This window comes from Delphinapterus leucas, chromosome 16, assembly GCF_059928025.1.
Source record: "Delphinapterus leucas isolate spDelLeu-1000000601 "Yukka" chromosome 16, BTC_Dleu_Yukka2, whole genome shotgun sequence".
NCBI classification, from domain to species: Eukaryota; Metazoa; Chordata; class Mammalia; order Artiodactyla; family Monodontidae; genus Delphinapterus; species Delphinapterus leucas.
The window spans coordinates 75,923,865-75,944,955 of record NC_143144.1 but is presented as its reverse complement, the minus strand read 5'-3'; the positions used below and the strand labels follow the sequence as shown (position 1 = coordinate 75,944,955).

The following is a 21,091-nucleotide window of genomic DNA, read 5'->3' as shown; positions in this document are numbered from 1 at the left end:
CTGGCAGATTCTGCCCCCTCCCCGCCTGCCCCCCCAGGGTTTTGTTGTTGTTGCTCTTTGTTGTTTAGTGACTTTTCTGAACTGATTTTTAAAAGTCTGTATTCTTAGTTGTATGTGGGCACTGAAGTCTTGGCTCGGTTAGCTGAGTGGGCAGTGATTGGATAGAAATTTAATTTCCTTAGATGCCTGGAAGCAGTCTCCCAGTCTAAGCTAAGGGACTCTGTATCCATGTTGGAGCAATCCTTTAACACTCAGCCATGCAGTTTACAGCTGCCCCCTAGCCTTCACCTTCTGCTTGCACAGAGCCTCAGGGTTGTTCAGTGGTGAGAGCTTATGGCCTGCCTACTCAGGCTCAGATCTTCTGAGCATGTGCCCAGCCCTGGGCATGCATGCGACCTTCTAAATTCCTGGTGGTTGGGGATAGATATACACACACATATTTGTGTGTGTGGGTGTGTATATATATACATATATATGTGTATTCCTCCCCCTCCAGATCCCCTTAAGGATATCTCATTCCCCAGATTTTCTCTTTTTTTTTTGGTTTGGTTGTTGTTGTTTTTTTTCCCCACAGTGACTTTTGAATTTTATTTTTTTATACAGCAGGTTCTTTGTTTTTTTTTTTTTTGCGTTACGCGGGCCTCTCACTGTTGTGGCCTCTCCCGTTGTGGAGCACAGGCTCTGGCTGTGCAGGCTCAGCGGCCATGGCTCACAGGCCCAGCCGCTCCGCGGCATGTGGGATCTTCCTGGACCAGGGCATGAACCCGTGTCCCCTGCATCGGCAGGCGGACTCTCAACCACTGTGCCACCAGGGAAGCCCTATATAGCAGGTTCTTATTAGTTATCCATTTTATATATATTAGTATATATATGTCAATCCCAATCTCCCAGTTCATCACACCACAACCCCGCCACTTTCCCCCCTTGGTGTCCATACGTCTGTTCTCTACTTCTGTGTCTCAATTTCTGCCCTGCAAACCGGTTCATCTGTACCATTTTCTAGGTTCCACATATATGCGTTAATGTACAATATTTGTCTTTCTCTTTCTGACTTACTTCATTCTGTATGACAGTCTCTAGATGCATCCACGTCTCTACAGATGCCCCAATTTATTTCCTTTCTATGGCTGAGTAATATTCCATTGTATATATGTACCACATCTTCTTTATCCATTCGTCTGTGGATTGGCATTTAGGTTGCTTCCATGTCCTGGCTATTGTAAATAGTGCTGCAGTCAACACTGGGGTGCATTTGTCTTTTTGAATTATGGTTTTCTCTGGGTATATGCCCAGTCGTGGGATTGCTGGGTCATATGGTAATTCTATTTTTAGTTTTTTAAGGAACCTCCATACTGTCCTCCATATTGGCTGTATCAGTTTGCATTCCCACCAACAGTGCAAGAGGGTTCCCTTTTTTACACACCCTCTCCAGCATTTTTCTTTGTAGATTTTCTGATGATGCCCATTCTGACTGGTGTGAGGTGATACCTCATTGTAGTTTTGATTTGCATTTCCCTAATAATTAGTGATGTTGAGCAGCTTTTCATGTGCTTCTTGGCCATCTGTATGTCTTCTTTGGAGAAATGTCTGTTTAGGTTGTCTGCCCATTTCTGGATTGGGTTGTTTGTTTTTTTAATATTGAGCTGCATGAGCTGTTTATATATTTTGGAGATTAATCCATTGTCTGTTGATTTGTTTGCAAATATTTTCTCCCATTCTGAGGGTTGTCTTTTCGTCTTGTTTGTAGTTTCCTTTGCTGTGCAAAAGCTTTTAAGTTTCATTAGGTCCCATTTGTTTATTTTTGTTTTTACTTCCATTACTCTAGGAGGTGGATGAGAAAAGATCTTGCTGTGATTTATGTCAGAGTGTTCTTCCTATGTTTTCCTCTAAGAGTTTTATGGTGTCCAGTCTTAGATTTAGGTCTTTAATCCATTTTGAGTTTATTTTTGTGTATGGTATTAGGGAGTGTTCTAATTTCATTCTTTTACATGTAGCTGTCCAGTTTTCCCAGCACCACTTATTGAAGAGACTGTCTTTTCTCCATTGTATCTCCTTGCCTCCTTTATCATAGATTAGTTGACCATAGGTGTGTGGGTTTGTCTCTGGGCTTTCTATCCTGTTCCATTGATCTATGTTTCTATTTTTGTGCCAGTACTGTATTGTCTTGATTACTGTAGCTTTGTAGTATAGTCTGAAGTCAGGGAGTCTGATTCCTCCAGCTCCGTTTTTTTTCCCTCAAGACTGCTTTGGCTATTCGGGGCCTATTGTGTCTCCATGCAACTTTTAAGATTTTTTTCTCTAGTTCTGTAAAAAATGTCATTGGTGATTTGATAGGGATTGCACTGAATCTGTAGATGGCTTTGGGTACTATAGTCATTTTCACAATATTGATTCTTCCAATCTAAGAACATGGTATATCTCTCCATCTGTTTGTAGCATCTTTAATTTCTTTCAGCAGTGTTTTGTAGTTTTCTGCATACAGGTCTTTTGTCTCTGTAGGTAGGTTTATTCCTAGGTATTTTATTCTTTGTGTTGCAGTGGTAAATGGGAGTGTTTCCTTAATTTCTCTTTCAGATTTTTCATCATTAGTGTATAGGAATGCAAGAGATTTCTGTGCATTAATTCTGTGTCCTGCAACTTTACTAAATTCATTGATTAGCTCTAGTAGTTTTCTGCTGGCATCTTTAAGATTCTCTATGTATAGTATCATGTCATCTGCAAACAGTGACACGTTTACTTCTTATCAGTTTGTATTTCTTTTATTTCTTTTTCTTCTCTGATTGCCGTGGCTAGGACTTCCAAAACTATGTTGAATGATAGTGGTGAGAGTGGACATCCTTGTCTTGTTTCTGATCTTAGAGGAAATGCTTTCTGTTTTTCACCATTGAGAATGATGTTTGCTGTGGGTTTGTCATATATGCCTTTTATTATATTGAGGTAGGGTTCCTCTATGCCCACTTTCTGGAGAGTTTTTATCATAAATCGGTGTTGAATTTTGTTGAAAGCTTTTTCTGCATCTATGGAGATGATCATATGTTTTTTTTTCTTCAGTTTGTTAATATGGTGTATCACATTGATTGATTTGTGTATATTGAAGAATCCTTGCATCCCTGGGATAAATCCCACTCGATCATGGTGTATGATCCTTTTAATGTGTTGTTGGATTCTGTTTGCTAGTATTTTGTTGAGGATTTTTCATCTATATTCATGAGTGATATTGGTCTGTAATTTTCTTTTTTTGTAGTATATTTGTTGGGTTTTGGTATCAGGGTGATGGTGGCCTCATAGAATGACTTTGGGAGTATTCCTTCCTGTGCAATTTTTTGGAAGAGTTTGAGAAGGATGGGTGTTAGCTCTTCTCCAAATGTTCGGTAGAATTCACCTGTGAAGCCATCTGGTCCTGGACTTTTGTTTCTTGGAAGATTTTGAATCACAGTTTCAATTTCATTACTTGTAATTGGTCTGTTCATATTTGCTATTTCTTCCTGGTTCAATCTTGGAAGTTTATGTGTTTCTAAGAATTTGTCCATTTCTTCCAGGTTGTCCATTTTATTGGCATAGAGTTGCTTGTAGTCTCTTAGGATGCTTTGTATTTCTGCTGTGTCTGTTGTAACTTCTCCTTTTTCATTTCTAATTTTATTCATTTGAGTCCTCTCCTTTTTCTTGATGAGTCTGGCTAAAGGTTTATCAATTTTGTTTATCTTCTCAAAGAACCAGCTTTTAGTTTTATTGATCTTTGCTATTGTTTTCTTTGTTTCTATTTCATTTATTTCTGCTCTGATCTTTATGATTTCTTTCCTTCTACTAACTTTGGGTTTTGTTTGTTCGTCTTTCTCTAGTTCCTTTAGGTGTAAGGTTAGATGTTTATCTGAGATTTTTCTTGTTTCTTGAGGTAGGATTGTATTGATATGAACTTCCCTCTTAGAACTGCTTTTGCTGCATCCCATAGGTTTTGGATCGTCGTGTGTTGTCATTTGTCTCTAGGTATTTTTTGATTTTCTCTTTGATTTCTTCAGTGATCTCTTGGTTATTTAGTAACCTATTGTTTAGCCTCCATGTGTTGGTGTTTTTTATGTTTTTATCCCTGTAATTTTCTAATCTCATAGTGTTGTGGTCAGAAAAGATGCTTGATATGATTTCAATTTTCTTATATTTACCATGGCTTGATTTGTGACCCAAGATGTGATCTATCCTGGAGGATGTTCCGTGTGCAGTTGAGAAGAAAGTGTAATCTGCTGTTTTTGGATGGAAGGTTCTGTAAATATCAATTAAATCTGTGAGGTCTGTTGTGTCATTTAAAGCTTGTGTTTCCATATTTTCTGTTTGGATGATCTGTCCATTGGTGTAAGTGAGGTGTTAAAGTCCCCCACTATTATTGTGTTACTGTCGATTTCCTCTTTTATAGCTGTTAGCAGTTGCCTTATGTATTGAGGTGCTCCTATGTTGGGTGCATATATATTTATAATTGCTATATCTTCTTGGATTGATCCCTTGATCATTATGTTGTGTCCTTCCTTGTCTCTTGTAACATTCTTTATTTTAAAGTCTATTTTATCTGATATGAGTATTGCTACTCCAGCTTTCTTTTGATTTCCATTTGCATGGAATATCTTTTTCCATCCCCTCACTTTCAGTCTGTATGTGTCCCTAGGTCTGAAGTGGGTCCCTTGTACACAGCATGTATATGGGTCTTGTTTTTGTATCCATTCAGCCAGTCTATGTCTTTTGGTTGCAGCATTTAATCCATTCACGTTTAAGGTAATTATCGATATGTATGTTCCTATTACCATTTTAATTGTTTTGGGTTTATTTTTATAGGTCCTTTTCTTCTCTTGTGTTTCCCACTTAGAGAAGTTCCTTTAGCATTTGTTGTAGGGTGGTAGCATTTGTTGTAGGGTGGTTTGGTGGTGCTGAATTCTCTTAGCTTCTACTTGCCTGTAAAGGTTTAGATTTCTCCATTGAATCTGAATGAAATCCTTGCCAGGTAGAGTGATCTTGGTTTTAGGTTCTTCCCTTTCATCACTTTAAATATGCTTGTAGAGTTTCTGCTGAGAAATCAGCTGTTAACCTTATGGGAGTTTCCTTGTATGTTATGTGTCATTTTTCCCTTGCTGCTTTCAATAATTTTTCTTTGTCTTTAATTTTTGCCAGTTTGATTACTATGTGTCTTGGCGTGTTTCTCCTTGGGTTTATTCTGCCTGGGACTCTCTGTGCTTCCTGGACTTGGGTGGCTATTTCCTTTCCCAAGTTAAGGAAGTTTACAATTATAATCTCTTCAAATATTTTCTCAGGTCCTTTCTCACTCTCTTCTCCTTCTGGGACCCCTCTAATGCAAATGTTTTTGCATTTAATGTTGTCCCAGTAGTCTCTTAGGCTGTCTTCGTTTCTTTTCATTCTTTTTTCTTTATTCTGTTCCGCAGCAGTGATTTCTGCCATTCTGTCTTCCAGGTCACTTATCCGTTCTTCTGCCTCAGTTATTCTGCTATTGATTCCTTCTAGTGTGTTTTTCATTTCAGTTATCCTATTGCTCATCTCTGCTTGTTTGTTAATTCTTCTAGGTCTTTGTTAAACACTTCTTGCATCTTCTCGATCTTTCCTCCATTCTTTTTCTGAGGTCCTCGATCATCTTTACTGTCATTATTCTGAATTCTTTTTCTGCAGCATTGCCTGTCTCCACTTCATTTAGTTGTTTTTCTGGGGTTTTATCTTTTTCCTTCATCTGGTACGTAGCCCTCTGCCTTTTCATCTTGTCTATCTTTCTGTGAATGTGGTTTTTGTTCCACAGGCTGCAGGATTGTAGTTCTTCTTGCTGCTTCTGTCTGCCCTCTGGTGGATGAGGCTGTTGAAGAGGCTTGTGCAAGTTTTCTTATGGGAGGGACTGGTGGTGGGTAGAGCTGACTGTTGCTCTGGTGGGCAGAGCTCAGTAAAAGTTTAATCTGCTTGTCTGTTGATGGGTGGGGCTGGGTTCCCTCCCTGTTGATTGTTTGGCCTGAAGCGACCCAGCACTGGAGCCTACCTGGGCTCTTTGGTGGCGCTAATGGCAGACTCTGGGAGGGCTCACACCAAGGAGTACTTCGCAGAACTTTTGCTGCCAGTGTCCTTGTCCTCACGGTGAGCCACAGCCACCCCCCCGCCTCTGCACAGGACCCTCCAACACTAGCAGGTAGGTGTGGTTCAGTCTCCCCTGGGGTCACTGCTCCTTCCCCTGGGTCCTGATGCACACACTACTTTGTGTGTGCTCTTGAAGAGTGGAGTCTCTGTTTCCCCCAGTCCTGTCAAAGTTTTGCAGTCAAATCCTGCTAGCCTTCAAAGTCTGATTCTCTGGGAATTCCTCCTCCCATTCCCGAACCCCCAGGTTGGGAAGCCTGACATGGGGCTCAGAACCTTCACTCCAGTGGGTGGACTTCTGTGGTATAGTTGTTCTCCAGTTTGTGAGTCGCCCACCCAGCAGTTATGGGATTTAATTTTATTGTGATTGCGCCCCTCCTCCCGTCGCACTGTGGCTTCTCCTTTGTCTTTGGATGTGGGGCATCTTTTTTGGTGAGTTCCAGTGTCTTCCTGTCGATGATTGTTCAGCAGTTAGTTGTGATTCAGGTGTTCTCGCAAGAGGGAGTGAGCACATGTCCATCTACTCCGCCGTCTGAACCACTCTCTCTCATTCCCTAGATTTTCTTTTTAATGGTTTTGTAGCCTGCTGTTTGCCCCAGCTGTTACCCAGTGTCTGGGATGGCTAAGATGATCAGTAGTTGCTTCTGATTACTTTTGATAAACTCTCTGGGGGAATAGGCTACTCACAGTGGGCAAGTGCCAAGTCAGGTTAAATAAAGACAGGCTTGCAAATGGATTCTTCCTGGGAACTACCAGACAGTCAAATAATAACAGTTCTCTGGGAATGGTGCTTTGACAGCTCCAGCCCCACAGCCCTCTCCAGTGGTTGCCAGGCTGGCTGTTTTCAGGGCTGCTTGGAGGTGGGTAGAGGAATAGGGCAAATTTAAATGCCTCAAAGCTCACTGTTCTTCCTATCTTTCTTGAAAAAATGCTTCCCGAATTGTTTCAAGCATCTGGTTAATGTGTAGAGTTTTGAAGAAGCTGATTTTGATCATTTTTGCCTGTGTTCTTGTTCCCTTTAATGGTGGTGAGGATTTTCAGAGGTCCTTACTTGGCAGTTTTTGCTGACGTCTCTCTTCCCTGTGTTTAAAGGCATCATGTTTGCTATGCACGTTGCTGGCTTTTATCTGTTTGCCTGGTATTCTCAAATGAATCTTGAGTTTTGTTACTTTGTTTAGAGTACTTTCCTCAGTGGTATAACTTATGTGTAAAGTTTGGTTCAGTCCTTTTACCCATATTATTACCTCATTTGTCTAAGATGCAGGGTGACTTCCTCATTTTCACATCAGGCAAGTCACCATGTTACCTTCCTTTTCCCTACAAAATGCAAATGTCGTTTCCTCATAAGGAATAATTTTAAAGTTCATTTACTGTTTGATAAAGGCAGTTGAAGATGATTTTGTGGAGATGCGCAAGAACGATCCTCAGAGCATCACTGCCGATGATCTCCACCAGTTGCTCATTGTAGCTCGGTGAGTGTACATGTCCACGATTGCCTTTTCATTGAGCTGTAGATAAATCTGCTTACTTAGGGTAACTGAGGCAGACTTAGAAAAATGGAAATGAACTTCTTCCTTCTAAAAATCCCTTGTGGAATGACTCATTGAGAGGGAATCAGTGGCCAGGGATCACCTCAGTGGACCAGGCATGCTCCCTGTTCTCCACACTTCAAAGAGGGAATCACCCTCCAAATATGACAGAGTGTTCCTTTGTAGAAGTCTAACTAACTTGGTTGTTGAGTTCTGTAGTTACCAGATGGTCTTGTCTCCCACAACAGTATTAAAAAAACTTACAAACCAGTAGGTCTTAAAAAAAAAATAGTCATTATTCTAGGTCTAGACTTAAATTTGTTTCTGTATTTCAAACCAGGTTTCTGTCCCTCAGTGCTGGTCAGACAACACTGTCAAGAGAACGATGGCTAAGAGCAAAGCAGCTAGAGTCTTTAAGAAGAACCAGGCTTCAACAGCAGAAATGTGTGAATGGAAATGAACTTTGAAGGTACTGACATCTATGAAAGAGTAATGGGCGAATTGTAGCCACATTATTAAAATTCAAATATCATTTATACCACACTGTTTTGTAGATAATTTGTATCAAAAGAAAAAACCAATGTCTTTTCCTGAAATCACACCTGGTAACATCTAAAGTTTATATAATATTCAGTAGGGGCTTTTTCCTTACTGATTTTACGGAGCTTTTGAAGTTTGTTTTATAATTATATAAATTAGTAATGTACAAAATTGTATTTGATATTAAAAGTTTAATATTGATAATGTTGCTGATTATACCATTTCCTTAGTTTCCTTAGCTTCAGCTAAGTCATAGGCCAGACTGTTGAAATGCTAACATCAACATCATTTGAAGAAAATTGTTGCAATTCCAAAGTCAGAGGAATTGTTCACTTCAGATTTTTATGTCTTTCCAATGAACAGTGGGTGTGAATGTGTACAGTGGTCCAAGTTTGGGGAATGGAGCATACTTGCCATAATTCACATGATCATGTGAAATTCTATAATATTATCTCCCAGACATCTGACCACAACTTTTTTCCATTTAACAGTTGTTAACAACATGCAAAACAAGTCTTTAAATGGCAGTGGTTCCCAGACGTTTTGGGTTTCATGGACCTGTAATACTTCTAAAAATTGTGGGGATTGACAGAGTTGCCAATTTATTTTGCCAAGTAATCTGAAAGAAGTCACTGTATTATCACCCTTTTTTTCTTCATAAAAGGACAATCTCAGAACAAGAGATAGTTCTTTAAGTGGAATAAATGTAGCTTTTTGAAAAAACACTACATTGTCCTTATTTTTCTCATTTCACTCCAGTGCATTTGGGAACCACTGTTTTATGGACTCGCTTAAGGGAATGCTGTCTGCCCTGTGAAGTTGTTTTGCCCAAATAGGAAGAGGACAAAATTTATTTAACTTTTTAAAAAATGCCTTCTTTAGAAAAAAATGGTTTTTAATTCTTTTCCTTAATAAATGTCATTTAGTTGCTGTGATTACATTGGATTTTGCATTTTATATAAATTTATCAATTAGTTCCAGATGTATTAGATGAACTAATATTATCTGCTAGTCCAGGAATGCCCTGATAAAACTGTATGTAGGTAGGTTTTCCCCAGACAAATTAGTTTTAATACAAATTTTCAAAGGAATAAAAATATTATCCATAGCTAGAAAGCGAATTGATACAGTATAGTAGTATAAGTGGCATCAAGAATCTTTGAAAAGGTTAGAACACTACTTTTAAGCTATCACTGGTTATATATAAAGATTAGTTTCTCTTAGTAACTTACTTAGTCGGAAACATTAGAAATCAGTTAAATGATTACTTAAATTCTGCACCCCCCTGGCCCCCAAGGCCTAAAGTGACATTGCTAACCAAGAAAACAGGGTCAGCCTTGAAAATGGAGGAGTTTATTATGCCTCATGAACTGAACTGAAAATTACTAGTTGTTTAACTTTTCCTAAACTCAAATCTATTTTTATAAACTAATGTAAATAATCTGTTTATATTTAGAATTCTAACTGGTTTTCATTTTTATAACTGGTAGACTAGACCTTCCTTAAACTTTTAGAAATAAAACAAAGGCTCAACTGGATTTGTGGGAATAAAATTCAACAGAGTAGATGAGTTACTGTGTGTTTATTGTGCCAGTGTGAATTGTAATTTACCAAAGAGAAGTACATAATTTGCTTGGTCTTACAGAGAAGTTCCCCTGAAAGGAAAACCCTTTCAAATAAATAAAACTTCCTAAATTACTAGTACTTTGGGCTGTTTTTCATGAATTATGAGACTCACCCCATGTGATCTTCTGTGTGGAAAACCATTACCAGACGTAAACTTCAGTATGAGAGGTGGTGCAGCACGGCGTCCTCCCTCTGAAGTCCCATTCAGGTAAGAGATTAGTACTCTGGGCTTCAGAAATCCTTTTCTCCTTGGACAGTGAAGTTTGTTGTTCTAATGCAATGTTAATCCTATTTGAATCACCGGGAAACTGAACAGACATCTATATATTATCACCTTGATTGAGATTAAATTTTAGTTTTAATTTTAGTTTTAAAATTAATTAATTTTAATTCCTTAATTTTAGTTTTCAAAAATCTCTTTGGAACTAATTTCTTTGGAGCTTAAAAACACATACTTTTATCACCTGACCTTGACTTTATTTTCTCTCATGTTGTAGGACATCTAATAGTTTCAAGAAAAGGTGGTAAGAGAAAAAAGCATTCAGTTTCGATGTTTGGTTTTTAAAATTTGATGGTTTGTGATCCATTTCATCATTTTTAAAGTCATGAAAACACTTCAAAAGAGTAAAGTATTAGGAAAGGCTGGGACCAAGCGTTCAGTTATGGCAAACTTACCTTGCTTCCAAGTTCTTTAGTCTGACATAAAATATCAAACCTTTATCTTCAAAATATTATTCAAGGAATTCTCATAGACATTGTCACTTTAAATTATGATGATATTTTATTTTAAATAGTCACGACATCTGACACTTCAAAAAAGATACCACTGATAAATAACAAAAGTGGAAATATCAAAGTTACAACAGACATAATGTTTAGCTGAGAATCATTTCAACAGAGTAAGGCTCTAAAGATATCAGACAAACCAGTACTTGTTTGGAATAAGGTGTGCAACTTTCTTACTGTATAGGCTTACAGACAAGGCCCCGGTTCCATGTGGTCAAGGTTACAGTCATAAAACCTAAAGTTTTAGCACAGTTGTGCTTCAGATTGAACTTTCAGTAGTTGTGCTCGACTACACAGGATGTTATGGACTGCCCCCTGGAAAAAATTACAACTTGAAAGACTTCTTTCAAACATTACCAGTATCCAATATGTATACGTTCTTAACATTTCTGAAAAGAGAGCAAAATTAATAGGTGCTGGTGTTCACATCTGACAGCTCAGGTTTTATGACTGACAAGTCTTAATGCTCCTAGACTTTGGGGTGTACAAGGTAGCAGTATTTTAAATTTAAGTAGAATGTGGGGAAAATTAGCATCAAATGGGCATTCATTTCTTGACTGTAGCGCCATTAGCCCTCAATTAACTCTTTATAGGGAATGGTTAAGCCATTAAAAACTCAAACCAACAGTTTTTATATTAAAATGCTTGGCCATACTAGTAACACTTTGAAGTCACTAAAAACTAAGTATTTACCTTGTAGAGGAAACACACAGAAATGAACTGACAAACAGAAAAACAAGTTATGAAAAATGCTAATCACCTAAATGGATCCATGTCCACCCTCTGTGTCTACTTCATACCTTCTCCCCACCCACCCAACTCCAAAATATGTTCAGGTTATTACATCCCAAAGTAATCTATTCCTGAATTACTTTTAAAGAGACAAACTGCTCTGTAGTGTATAAGCTACTTAGGTCTACGTTCTAGGATGATGCACTTCCACTGTCCTAGCTCTCAGATTTGGAAATATGCTCAGGTTCAGTCTCCTTTTAAAACCTTTCCAAAATAAACAGAATTTGTGATCCCTAGATTCAAAGACAGTACAGGTTATATGACACCTTTTTTTTGGATTAAATAAAAGCCACAGGATTCTGTGTGGCTAAAAACTAAATCTGAATTATTCGTGTCTGGCATTGAGTAAACATATTTTTAAGTTCATTCTGCTGGACTTCATTAACTCCTTCAGGTTCTGCAGGGCTCTTCTGAACCTTTGCCACTGCAAAGCTTATCCCCTGGGTTAATCCAGCTTGGGTAATAGTAGCAACCTGGACCATGGAACTTCGAATCTTTGCAAAGGGAGAGACTGCTCTGCTGCTACAGCTCTCTGAAGGAGAAGGAGTTACGTGAAGCCCTCTCTCGAGTTCAAGTGTGCCAGATTCAGAGCCGGGGGTCTTTTGAGATACAACTGAATGCACTGGTTCAACTGACAAAAGCTGTGGGCCTGCTGCAGAAAAAGACACATCTAACTGAGATGGTCGAGAAGGTATCTGTTCCGCTGATTCAAATTGAGTGTCTTCGTTAGAAACTTGATTGGTCACGTGATTTCCTTCCTCACTAGCCTGCTGAGAAACAGACCTGGTTTCTGACAGCTGGCTCATTTTGTTTTGTGCATCGTGAACAAATCTGTGGCAATAAATATCCACGGGCTTGGCAAAGCCAGTCAATGTGTGTATGTTGTCAGCAGAAGGACTTTTCTTCTGAGAAGACTCACAGCCTTTTCCAGGCCCACTTTCATGAGCAAGAGTAACCTCTGAAGGAACATGAACGCTAATATCAGTGCTGCTCATAGACTGGGATCGACTGCCTAATGGAGGTACTGAAGCAATAATACCACAACTAGGAAGAACATAGTCTACTGGCCCTACATTCTCTAAAGAGTTAGCTAGCTGCCTGTCTTCATCAGACTTGGAATTTGTAAGGAATTCATCAGAGTGGTATGAGTCATTATCTGAAGACATTTCCCCATCTGACTCTGCCTGGGCTTTACTATCCACCACACTAGTGTTTTCCATGGTTTCAAGACTACTATCTGATTTCCAAAGATTTACTTTTAAGTTTGGTTTTAGAAAGTTAACTTTCATTTCAGGTTTTGTAAAGTTTCCTAGCTTTCGTAGATTGCCAATATTTACATTGGATTTGGTCTGTTTCACTTTTTGATTTAGAGATGAAAATTTGCTCATTAAAAATTTTTTTCCCTGGGCCAAAGAGCCTTGATTTTGAGATCTGATGCCAATGATGTCTTCATGAGGTTTGCTGCTCTTCCTACAAATTAGAAAAGAAAAAAGTTAATTTCCCATGGAGGCCAATTATTAATGTAAGGGAAAACTCTTATTTAAAATGGCCCCAATTTCTTAAAAACAGTACACTGCTAAACGATAAACCCAGATAACCCCTTGGACTTGATGCAAGAACATTAATATCCAATACAAATATGTGAGCTATAGACAATTTTACATACAAAATATCATCATTTCAACATATAATCAGTATTAAGAGATGATTAATCAGATATCTTAATCTTTCTTAAACTAAGTCTTTGGAACAGCCAATGCACAGTATTTTATATTTTACAACAGGGCAGCAGAAGCCTTTGTAAGTGACATTGACGAGTCACCCCCAGGCACCGAATGGAATGGGTGGCCCGGCTGTGTGACTTTAACCCCAAGTTCAGCCATCAGGCCACAGACATCTCCCACATGTGCTGTCATCTTTCTCAAGCAGGCCACCTGGCGCACCGAAGAACCACCCTGTGGAAACACTACATCTGCAATATTTTAATCCTACTTAATGAAGCACTTCACAGTAATTAGATGAATTACGTTGAGTTCTTGGGCATTCGGGGAGGAGAGGGAGGTAATGGAGGAGGGGAGGGAAGCCTCCTAACAGTAGCCTCAACCTCTGCTTTTGCATTATTCTGAGAATAAATGTTTCCAGAAAAACCCCACACCCAAAATTTAGACTAGTCCCATTTCAAAGGCTCCACAGCCATATGTGGTGACTGACTACAATTGGGGGCAGCACAGATCCACCACATCAGCAATCTAAACCACCAGCAAAGGCAACACTAACTATAGACAGGTGTCTACAGCATCTTAACTAAGGTGTCTACACATTCCAATTCTGCTGAATTCAGGTAGAGCGGGGAGGGGAAAGAACGCCGTTTCCTTATGTTTCCTGTGGGCTACCTGGATTTATTTTAGAAGACTTGGGACATTTAACATAACTGCACTGAGTGTTTTCTTCGCTGGCATCCCTCATGGCTGCTATAAATAAGAAAAAAGTCAGTGCTATTTACCACACGTCTTAGTACACTGGTTCCACACTTGGTCACGCAAGATCACTGGTCATGACAATATTTCATAAAAATTATGATGTTAAAGAGCTACTTTATAGTAGCTCTTTATAGATTCTATAAAATTTAAATAATCTCAATTAAAAAAAGGAACCACTGAAATAATTATTTCTAACAGAAGACAATTTTCCTCTAGATGACCAAATGACTCTCTTTTCTAGTGGAATGTGGACTTTCAAACCTGCTCATTAGATGGAAAACCCACAGATTTTAAATGTAAAATAATCTGTTTACAGGCATTCTTTTCCAAAATTCAAAAACCTAGTGTTTAAAACATACTGGCTGGTTATTTTCTCTAAAAAGTTATTTAAATTTGAATGTTCCCTCTCAAGAGTATATTTAAGCGTTTCAAAATGTATCACTTGTGGCCATAATTTATTTTATTTATTATTATTACTATTGTGGCCACGCCGAGCGGCATCCAGGATCTTAGTTCCCTGACCAGGGATCAAACCAGTGGCCCCTTGCAGTGGAGGCACAGAGTCTTTCTTAACCACTGGATCGCCAGGGAAGTCCCATGGCCATAATTTAAACAAAATTATTACTTTCTGATCCACGAAGATATGATACTTCTCCCTCTAAATACCGACACAGTATCATAATGTGATTTCTCTCCCTTTTGCAAATACTTTAAAAGAAGTAAAACTTTAATTGTCTCTGAAGAATAAAGACATTACTATCCAAAGTAGTATACTTACCTCTCAAGCTTTTTCTCTATTATAGGCACATCTAATCCCATGGCTTGCTTGGTGATCTGCAACATCTCTGCAATGCACTGAAGGGTATCTGAAACCCAAATATAGTTGCTTTCCAGTTTCTCCAAAAACATATTTAAAAATTAGCAGTTCTCAGAACTCCAAATGAAATTTGTAGTCTTGTAATTAGATACAAGTTTATTTGTTATAATTTACAGAAAAATGCTACTTGTTCATCACTCCCCTAATTCAAAATGTTCTAAAATTTCAACAGAAGACTAAAGAACAAAAGAACCAAATCAATTGGAATTAAAAGTTATTCTGAAACCCTCATCTGTCCAAACACTGCTAGATGCTGAGACAACAGCCGTGAACAAGACAGGTGTTGTTTCTGACTACTATCCATGAGAGGCGTATGTGGTAGGAAAAGCCATGACACCCATAAGGCCAAACACACTGAGAATTCCCATAATAGATTCCCTTGCCCCAGACTACATCATCAGTTCAAATAATGTCCCTGCATTGCTGGGAACAAAGCTGCTATTTCAGGATCTCAAATCACAAAGGTATTTTCCTGGATCATTCAGTTGGTACTGGGTATGTACAGTCCCCCAAGTCCCTGTGGGCTTATAAAAGCAGAGAAAAAGTTATCACTGAATACTTTCATCTCTCTGCGTTACCTTTTCCATCCTCTTCTGGATTGCGCATTACAGCTCTCAAGGTGTGGAAATAGCCACTTGCTTCTTTATATCTGTAGTGCAGTCGCATGCAGGAGAACTTTGCCTTACCAAAAAGAGTGGGTTCAGGACCTAAAGACCCAAATGAATACATGTAAATCTTTCACGTAACATTCACTTTCTTCTGTATCTTCAAAGGACTGACATTCATCAATTATTTAGCATTTTTCTTCATAATCTAAATGAGAGCGCATGCTTATGGTTTGGTTTCATGTGATTATAAATAAAAATTCTTCAGTCTCAAATATTTAAACTGTCTCGATCCCAGGGTTAATCTTCACAAGGCAAGTAATGAAAGAAATATAGTTGTTATTATTAGACTATTATCCATCACTAATCTCTCAAAATCAGAAGGGAATCCTAAGAAATGTACTACTTAGACTATCCCCTTCTGATTCTAATAAGATGTTATACCACGTGCTTAAATAATGACCCATTCTTAGAAGAAACAATATTTGCTTTCTATGACTTGGTTTAGTATGTTAAAATTTACCTATTTCAATTTTTTCCAGATCTTGTAGACTTAGTCGTTGATACTGGTTTACTTTGTCAACTTCATCATCATAACTAGACAAAGGAAAGAGAGTAAGAAGAGGATTAAAATCAAAAGCATATTTGGCTTGTCAGCTGAGGTATAACAGCAGCTACTATGCAGTTAAAATCTTCCACAGCACAATACATTCTGGGGTAAATTAGTTTTTATTTTGACACTAATATTTATATATATATGTATACACACACACATAAATATATAGTTCAACAGCTAAAGGAAAATCAGTTTATACATCTTACACTAAAAGAAATCAAACCAACAAACCTAACAACCTAAAAGGAGAGAAAAACACATACATATACTGAAGCTATGTATTCCTGATACAGCAGATAAATCTGATATCCAAAATCAAGAATGAGAAATCCATATGATCAGTGCCAGTAGGCACCTGGGCCAATGACTGAAAAATGACAGTTCACACAAGGCCAAAAAGAAAGTAAATATATATGTATTTGAAAAAAATAAACCTCAATTCTGGTAAAGCTATGAGGAAGTACTTGTATTTCTGCTAGTGGCATTGTTAACTGGTAGTCTTTCCGGAGACCAATCTTGCAATAAGGCACAAAAGTCATATATTCATCATACCCTTATAATCAGAGAAGTGCATGTGCACACACACACAATTATCTGCGCATAGACAGCTGTATCATTCATAATAGCAAAAAAGATGGGAGTATTTTAATGCCTAACAATGGAGAAACATTTAACTAAGGTATAGTAATAAAAAACAATGCTATATGGTCATTCACAATAAAAATATGTGGAATACATCAAAACTTGAGCTCTATAGGAAATACTACTAAAAGAACACTTATATAAACACACTGATTATAAAGCACTTTCAAACCGAAGTCAGAGTGATGTAACAATTATGTAAGGTAAAGGGGTTCAGTGAAATTTCTTAAAATACGTAAAACTAGATTAACTTTTTTGTGTTACAAATTCTAAAAAGGAAATTTACTCACATTAAAAAATAAAAAGTAAAAGCTTTAAATCAATAAGCAACTTACTAGGCCACGTAGTAGGCAGAGTTAGAAAGCAGTAACAGCACATCCACATCTCTGTGAGTAGCATCAATGAGGCTAAACAAACATGACACAGGGAATTAAATATTTTTGTTTTCATTTACGTTTTTTTTCTACAGCAGATCCACTTATGATAAAAGATTGGAGGGGCTGGGGTGGGGAAAAAAAATCAACGAGTCCTACTTCTTCAGTTAAATATATATAATCTATCCATCTGGAAATTTTTAAAAAACCGAAAAACCAAGAACCCAGTTTAGGAAGGTGGGGTAGGTGAAGGAAAGGACTGGAGCTGAGAAGAGATCCCTTCTCAGAGAGGTAGCCAAGGAGGAGAGAGTGCTCAGGGGAAATGGGATAATGGGGGCGGGGGACTGGATGATGGTAGAGGGGGTAAGGGTTGGAAAGAAAGGAAAATGTGAGGCTGAGAAAAGAGAAATTGTCTAGATCATCTCACATGACCTAACCTTCAAAATGACACTGCACATTTAGGGTATTTTTACACTCATGTAGAATGCATCCTTTGAAAGAACTTTACGTAAATGTAGTGTTTATGTGCAAAAATGGAACCCAGCCCAAACTACTTTGCATTTTTCTTACTACAGATTTACTCAGCTTTTAAGGAATGAGTAAACATTTCTTTATTCTAAGTCCATTTTGCCATATTTTATTTCCACTCTAAAGTCAAGTATCAGAATAAGGGATTAACCATTAAACCAAATACTAATTTTTTTAAAAAGGTCAACACAGAAAATCTACACATAGTCAACAGATAACACGGGCAGAATCCGAACTCAAACTTTCATCTATTAAAACAGCATTTCCAATCAAAAGGTGAAATTAATCCACGCCTCTTATACTGTTTCTCAAAATTCCACTGTTGGAGTGGATATTTCTACCTTAGAATTTCATAGCTATTTGCAAAGACTTACCAAATGCTACTGAAAAACAAATGGAAAACAGGAGGGAGAAAAATCACTTGTAGATGGAGTTTAAGTCACGTACATAATCTGCGTAAGAATGAGGTCACTCTTTAACAGGTACTGCAGAGAACTTTACCAAGATCTTCCAGTGCAGGATTTTACCTCGGCAGCACGTTGCTGCAGCGTTAACTCTAACAGTCTTAATGTAAAATAACAAACTGACCTCAATTTTCACCAAAAATATGCCCCCAAAATACAACTAATTAGGTCAGAAGCCAGAACCCAATGAATACACAGACTGATCCAAAATATGAGCAATAACCAACCAACGGTAAAGAAAAAACCACAAATTCTATGATTTTGGCAGAGGCTCACTGAGAACAGACTAATGACGTAAAACGTAATTTAGTTGTGCGCGTTGGTACTTACGTGCACTCTTAAAATTGTCGCTTGAGCCAAGCCATAAAAATTACGTCACGACACGTACTGTAATATGAAATAAATTCTAACCCTACTAATTAGTGTTACTTTATCTTAGTTTCTATTTTGACACTAATATTTACATCGGTCAAACATGATCTCGGTCAAAAGCATCCTGTCCGGACGAAAAGCACTTGGCACGTGACAGACAGTCGAGAAAAATGTCAGCCCTCCCCCCCACCGCATTTTTATCGACGTATAAGCTGCAGTAAATACTTAATTTCCCTCCCCGCCACCCTCCGCCCCACTTAAACAGAAAAAACCCCCAGAAAACAGAAAACGCACACTTTTTTTTTTTTAAACACGAACAAGAAAAACAAGAAACCCCGTTTCAGGGCTCCCCGCCCCCGCGCCTGCAGCTGGGAAGCGGCGCTGCGCTACTCGCTTTTCTCTTCCCACCAGTCAGGCATCCCCTCCTTCCACACGATGAACACGAACACCGCCAGCACCACATGCAGCCCCACCACCGCGACAATGGTCGCGTAAAAGCCACTGTCATCAGGCGACATTAACAGGAGGCTTTGGAAAAGAAGTAATTTACAGGAAAAATACAACCCCACGGGAACTTTAACCATAAGTCCTGCAAAAAGGAGAAAAATTTTGAAAGTCGTCGCCAGGCTGCCGCCTTCGGGCTTGGGCTCGGCGGCGTTGCCGGCGGCACTGCCCGTGGCGTTCGCCTGCCGCTGGGCGGTCGGAGGAGGCCGGTGGGAGCGTGGCATCCCGTCAGTCCGTCCGTCCGTCCACGAGTCGAAGCTCAGTCAGAGCCGCTGGTAGCAGAGCCACCACCTGCAGCGACTACGCTGACTGCGGCAACTGCAGCGCGGCCGCGCCGGGTCACGCCCAGAACCTCAGCCCGCTTCCGCCGCCCGCCTCCGCCGCGGCGCACGCCTAGTGCGCAGGCGTGGCCGGTCCGGCACCGCCCTCGCCGCGAGCAGGGCGGGTTCCCGGGCCGGCGGAGAGGGGCACCGAGGTGGCCGCGGGCTCTGGTCCCCCAGCCCGGCTCCCGTGAGAGCGCACGCACGCCTTTGCGAAGGGCCATCTCTGCTGGCCGGAGGGCTGCTAGCGGGCGGGCTGCAGCGCACCTCACTAGTCCACTAACGCGGGTACAAGTGGTCATGTGCTCTGGGTGTAAGAAAAAGTGAGTCCGAGTGGGACAAAATAAAGAGTTGGCTTTGTGCTGATGCTGAAGGGCACCTGGACGGTACCGCCGATTTCCCGTCACATAAAAGATTCCTCCCCCGGCCGCAGCGCGCCAGCCGGCGCTTATCAGCTGTCATTCAAGTCAGCTTTCCTTGCAGCCGCTGCGGCCGCTTGGAAGGGAAAGGACACAGAACGGCCCGAGAGGTCTGATCTGTATGCGCCAGGGGCTGTCCGCGGGGAACAAACTGAGCTGTGCTCAGTGTTTAACAGAAAAAGGCTCGGGGCCGGGGGTGGGCACCGGGTAAGCACGAAGGAGGGCAGAAACCAAGCAAACGGCACAAAGCTGTGCTGGACAGTTCCTGCTGGGGTGCTGGGAGGTAAAGAAAAAGGGAACGGCAGCCATTCTTGCTGAGCTGCGCAGGACGGAGCATTTGTAACTTTTTCTGCCAGGTATTTAAACAGGGCGGTGATTGCAGTGAAGTGAGTGAGGCACTGGTCCCTGGCGCAAAATTTAAGGGGATGCCAAAAAAACTGAGCCATCAAGGTAAGTTTTTAGTGCAATATTTTTTAAAAAATCAAAATTAATGCAAACATATCATGATATAACATCAACATTTCAAATAAAGATAGGATCTGACCCTGCAACCTGTACAACCCTGTCTCACTTGCCTCACCCTAATCCCAGTCCTGGTTCCTGTAAAACTTTATTTACAAAAACATGTAGCCCAATTCAACAAGAAGACACACAACCCAATTTTTTAAATGAGCAAAGGATTTGAATAGACATTTTTCTAAGGAAGACAAATGCCCACCAAGCACAAGAAAAAAAAATGCTCAACAGCATGTGTCACTAGGGAAATACAAATCAAAACCACAATGTGATACTCCTTTACACCCCTAGGATGACTACAGTAAAAAACCATGGAAAACAAGTGTCGGTGAGGACATGGAAAAACTGGAACCCTCCTACATCACTAGTAGGAATGTAAAATGGTGCAGCCACTGTGGAAAATAGTTTGGTGGTTTCTCAGAAGTTAACGCATTGAATTATATGTGGCCTGGCAATTTCCCCTCCTAGGTATACACCCAAAAGAAAAACAGGTGCGCAAACAAAAACGTGTACGTGAGTATTCACAGCATCACTATTTACAACAGAAGAGCCAGAAGGTGGAAACATAAATGCCCAAAGGAAGAGTGAATAAACAAAATGCGGTCTATCCATACAATGAAATACTATTCAGCCATAAAAAGGAATGAAGTTCTGATACATGCCACAACGCCCATGAGCCATGAAAATATTATGCTAAGTGAATGAAGCCAGTCACAAAGGCTACATATTACATGATTACATTTATATAAAGTGTCCAGAATACACGAGTCCAGAGAGAAGTATCAATAGATTAGTGGCTGCTTAGGGGGTGAGGGTGGGGATAGAGTATGCGGATTCTCTTTGTGGTGATAAAAATGTTCTAAAACTGACCAAAGTGATGGTTGCACAACTCTGAATATTCTAAAAGCCACTGAATTGTATGCTTTAAATGGGCGAATTGTATGCTATATGAATAACATCTTGATAAAGGTGTTTTTAAAAACCACACACACA

The 21,091-nt window shown here is 39.6% G+C and overlaps 2 protein-coding genes across 5 annotated transcripts in view; one reads left to right on the top strand and one right to left on the bottom strand.

Moving 5' to 3' along the window:
* Positions 1–9,881, top strand: part of MCMBP (minichromosome maintenance complex binding protein) — a 68,706-nt gene extending 58,825 nt beyond the window's left edge. For both annotated transcript variants that reach the window (XM_022568605.3, XM_022568607.2), the window contains exons 15-16: positions 7,492–7,580; positions 7,978–9,881. In XM_022568605.3, coding sequence (XP_022424313.1) covers positions 7,492–7,580; positions 7,978–8,104 — 216 coding nt within the window. In that variant the 3' untranslated portion in view covers positions 8,105–9,881. The remainder of the gene's footprint in view (positions 1–7,491; positions 7,581–7,977) is intronic.
* Positions 9,882–10,660: 779 nt separating this feature from the next.
* Positions 10,661–21,091, bottom strand: part of INPP5F (inositol polyphosphate-5-phosphatase F) — a 92,554-nt gene continuing 82,123 nt past the window's right edge. For 2 of the 3 annotated variants that reach the window (XM_022568602.3, XM_089898240.1), the window contains 5 exons: positions 16,937–17,008; positions 15,867–15,940; positions 15,317–15,445; positions 14,640–14,727; positions 10,661–12,851 (listed from right to left, as the gene is read on the bottom strand). In XM_022568602.3, the coding sequence (XP_022424310.1) occupies positions 11,696–12,851; positions 14,640–14,727; positions 15,317–15,445; positions 15,867–15,940; positions 16,937–17,008 (1,519 nt within the window). In that variant the 3' untranslated portion in view covers positions 10,661–11,695. The remainder of the gene's footprint in view (positions 12,852–14,639; positions 14,728–15,316; positions 15,446–15,866; positions 15,941–16,936; positions 17,009–21,091) is intronic. The other variant, XM_089898241.1, reaches the window with a different exon arrangement.